At 42.5% G+C, this 2,818-nt stretch overlaps 1 protein-coding gene across 1 annotated transcript; it reads left to right on the top strand.

Annotated features, from left to right (window-relative positions):
* The first annotated feature begins 522 nt into the window (after nucleotides 1–522).
* On the top strand, nucleotides 523–1,347 carry LOC143925250 (taste receptor type 2 member 40-like). Its single transcript, XM_077449842.1, has one exon. It carries the CDS (start codon nucleotides 523–525, stop codon nucleotides 1,345–1,347), a length of 825 nt encoding a protein of 274 aa, XP_077305968.1.
* The last annotated feature ends 1,471 nt before the right edge of the window (nucleotides 1,348–2,818 follow it).

The following is a 2,818-nucleotide window of genomic DNA, read 5'->3' on the forward strand; positions in this document are numbered from 1 at the left end:
ATAATAGTCATAGTACTGAGTGTATATAATAGTCATAGTTCTGAGTGTATATAATAGTCATAGTGCTGAGTGTATATAATAGTCATAGTACTGAGTGTATATAATAGTCATAGTACTGAGTGTATATAATAGTCATAGTACTGAGTGTATATAATAGTCATAGTACTGAGTGTATATAATAGTCAATAAGAGACAAACAGCCACCAGTCCTGAAGTGGTTAAATGCATTGGTATGATGGAAAATATTCAAAAATTGCTTACGCAGTTTGTGTTTTGGATATTGGTACTGAAATGAAATCCATCACATTTATGCAAAGTCAATCATGAGACGGATCTCTGAAGACTATTTCCATAATTCCAACTCTAATTATATCATTCTGTCTGCTATCACTGGACGTGTCCCGTCATCTCTGTCCGGAGATCACACCAAACCTCAGCATGATGTCTCCGCTGTTCTTATCCATGTTAGTCTCTTCAGTCTTGGGACTCGGCTTGGCAATCCCTTCTTACACTTGTATTGTGATGGGTAACCTGGACATCATCAGAAAGAAAGGGAAGTTGAGTCCCACCGATGTGATCTTCCTGGCTAAGGGGATTGTGAATCTTCTCCTCCAGTGTGTGCTGAGTATAGAGGGAATGATCTTTGTCTTTTCTCTGGAAATCTTTAATATTAAACAATTATTTGTATTTATGAACATATCAATTTTCTTCCTAATCTATTACAACTTCTGGTTGACCTTCTGGCTCTCGGCTCATTACTGTACCACCATCACCAATCTCAGCTATGGGTTCTTCATCTGGATAAAGAGAATTGTGTCCAATTTCCTGAGTCACCTTCTATTCCTGACAGCTCTTGGGATGTTCATTGTGAGTGTCCCGGGCTTTTGGGCTGTCAATGAAGAAAGTCTTATCCAGTCTTCTGTGAACAGTACAAGTGTCTCTGTTATCAGTTTATATAAATTGTTTTCCTATCATGTGTCTGCAACCACCGTAGGCATCATTCTTCCATTCTGCCTTAGTCTTCTGTGCCTGGTCCTCACTTCCTCCTTTCTGCTCAGACACGTCTGGAGGGTGAAGAATAACGACTCTGGATCAACACGTCCAAATCTTCAGGCTCATGTCACTGCACTGAGGACAATCTTCTTCTTACTTCTCATTCTCACATTCTTCTGCGGGTATCAAGTGATGACTTTTCTTCCAAGTTCCTCACTGTCAATAGTTTTTGGGAATTTACAATTATTATCTCCATCGGTGGAGGCCGCCGTCATCTTCCAGGCCAGCAACAAGCTGAGAAGGATCATTCTGAGAAGATTCTGGACCAGAAGCTGGAGGAACACAGAGACTTAAAATGTGGAGAACGCTTAGCTTGAGACTCTAAATATATATTATAGACATTTAGTGTGATAGAGATCAATGTAAAATGTTTCCTAAGTCATAGCATTTTGTTTTGTATGGAGTGTAGAAGGGTAATATTATTAGTATTTTTTTTATTATTATTATACAGGTTTTATATAGCGCCAACAGTTTGTGCAGCGCTTTACAATGCGTGGGCAGACATTACAGTTACATTACAATTTGGTACAAGAGGAATCAGAGGGCCCGGCTCGTTAGAGCTTACAATCTAAAAAGGAAGGGTCAGTTGATACAAAAGGTAATAGCTGTGGGGGATGAGCTGATGGAGGAAGTAAAACAGTCTTAGTTAGAAGCAGGATAGGCTTCTTTGGAGAGAAGGGTTTTCAGGGATCATCTAAAGATGGATAGATTAGGGGACAGTCAGACAGATTGGGGTGGGGAGTTCCAAAGAATGGTAGAAGCTCTGGAGAAATCCTGGAGGCGAGCATAGGAGGAGGTGACAAGGGAGCGAGAGAGCAGGAGGTCTTGGGATGACCGAAGAGAGCGGCTTGGTTGGTATTTTGTGACTTAGTTATTGATGTCACTAGGCCCAGAGTTATGGATGGCTTTGTAAATTATTGTTAGTACTTTGAATTGTATTAGTTGGGTGACTGAAAGCCAGTGGAGGGATTGGTAGAGAGGGGTGGAGGACACTGAATGAGGCCAATGCAGGGATTGGCAGAGAGGGGTGGAGGACACTGAATGGCTGGTAAGGTGGAAGAGTCTGGCAGCTGCATTCATTATGGACTGAAGGGGGGATAGTCTATGTAAAGGTAATCCAATGAGGAGGGAGTTTCCATAGACGAGCCGAGAGATGACCAGGGAGTGAATTAGAAGCTTGGGGGTGTCATTAGTTAACAAGGGGCGTACACTGGAAATGTTGCGGAGGCTAAGGTGGCATGATTTGGACAGGAATTGTATGTGGGTCTGAAAGGACAGTGCGGAGTCTAAGGTTACCCCTAGTGCTAGAAAGGATGAACCACCGATCCAAAGTAATCCTCGAGGACTGAAGCTCTGTCTCCTATTGATGAGCCCCAGGTCCTGACCATTACACACACCATGAGCAAACAAGCAGGACAAAAATCTGGATAGCTGCACACTGGAAAAAGACTTGAAATCCCATCTTTAATTGAAACAACGTGGGTCACATCAAAACAAAATCAAAAAATCCACAGCAAAAGAATAACAGGGTACAGGAAAATACTGATGCGTTTCGCACCGTAATCAGTGCTTACTCATAGTTACCCCTAGTGCCCTGGCATGTGGGGACAGACTGATAGATGTGCCATTGATCTTGACAGAGAAGTCAGGGGAAGGGGCACGTGGGGGAAGGGGTACGCGGGGGAGGAAATATTAAGAGCTCAGTTTTAGATATATTCAGTTTGAGGAAGTGGTGTGACATCCAGGCTGATATGTCTGTTAGTAG

Source organism: Lithobates pipiens, unplaced genomic scaffold, assembly GCF_037356315.1.
Source record: "Lithobates pipiens isolate NorthernLeopardFrog02 unplaced genomic scaffold, aLitPip1_a1.2 Scaffold_22, whole genome shotgun sequence".
In the NCBI taxonomy this organism is placed as follows: Eukaryota; Metazoa; Chordata; class Amphibia; order Anura; family Ranidae; genus Lithobates; species Lithobates pipiens.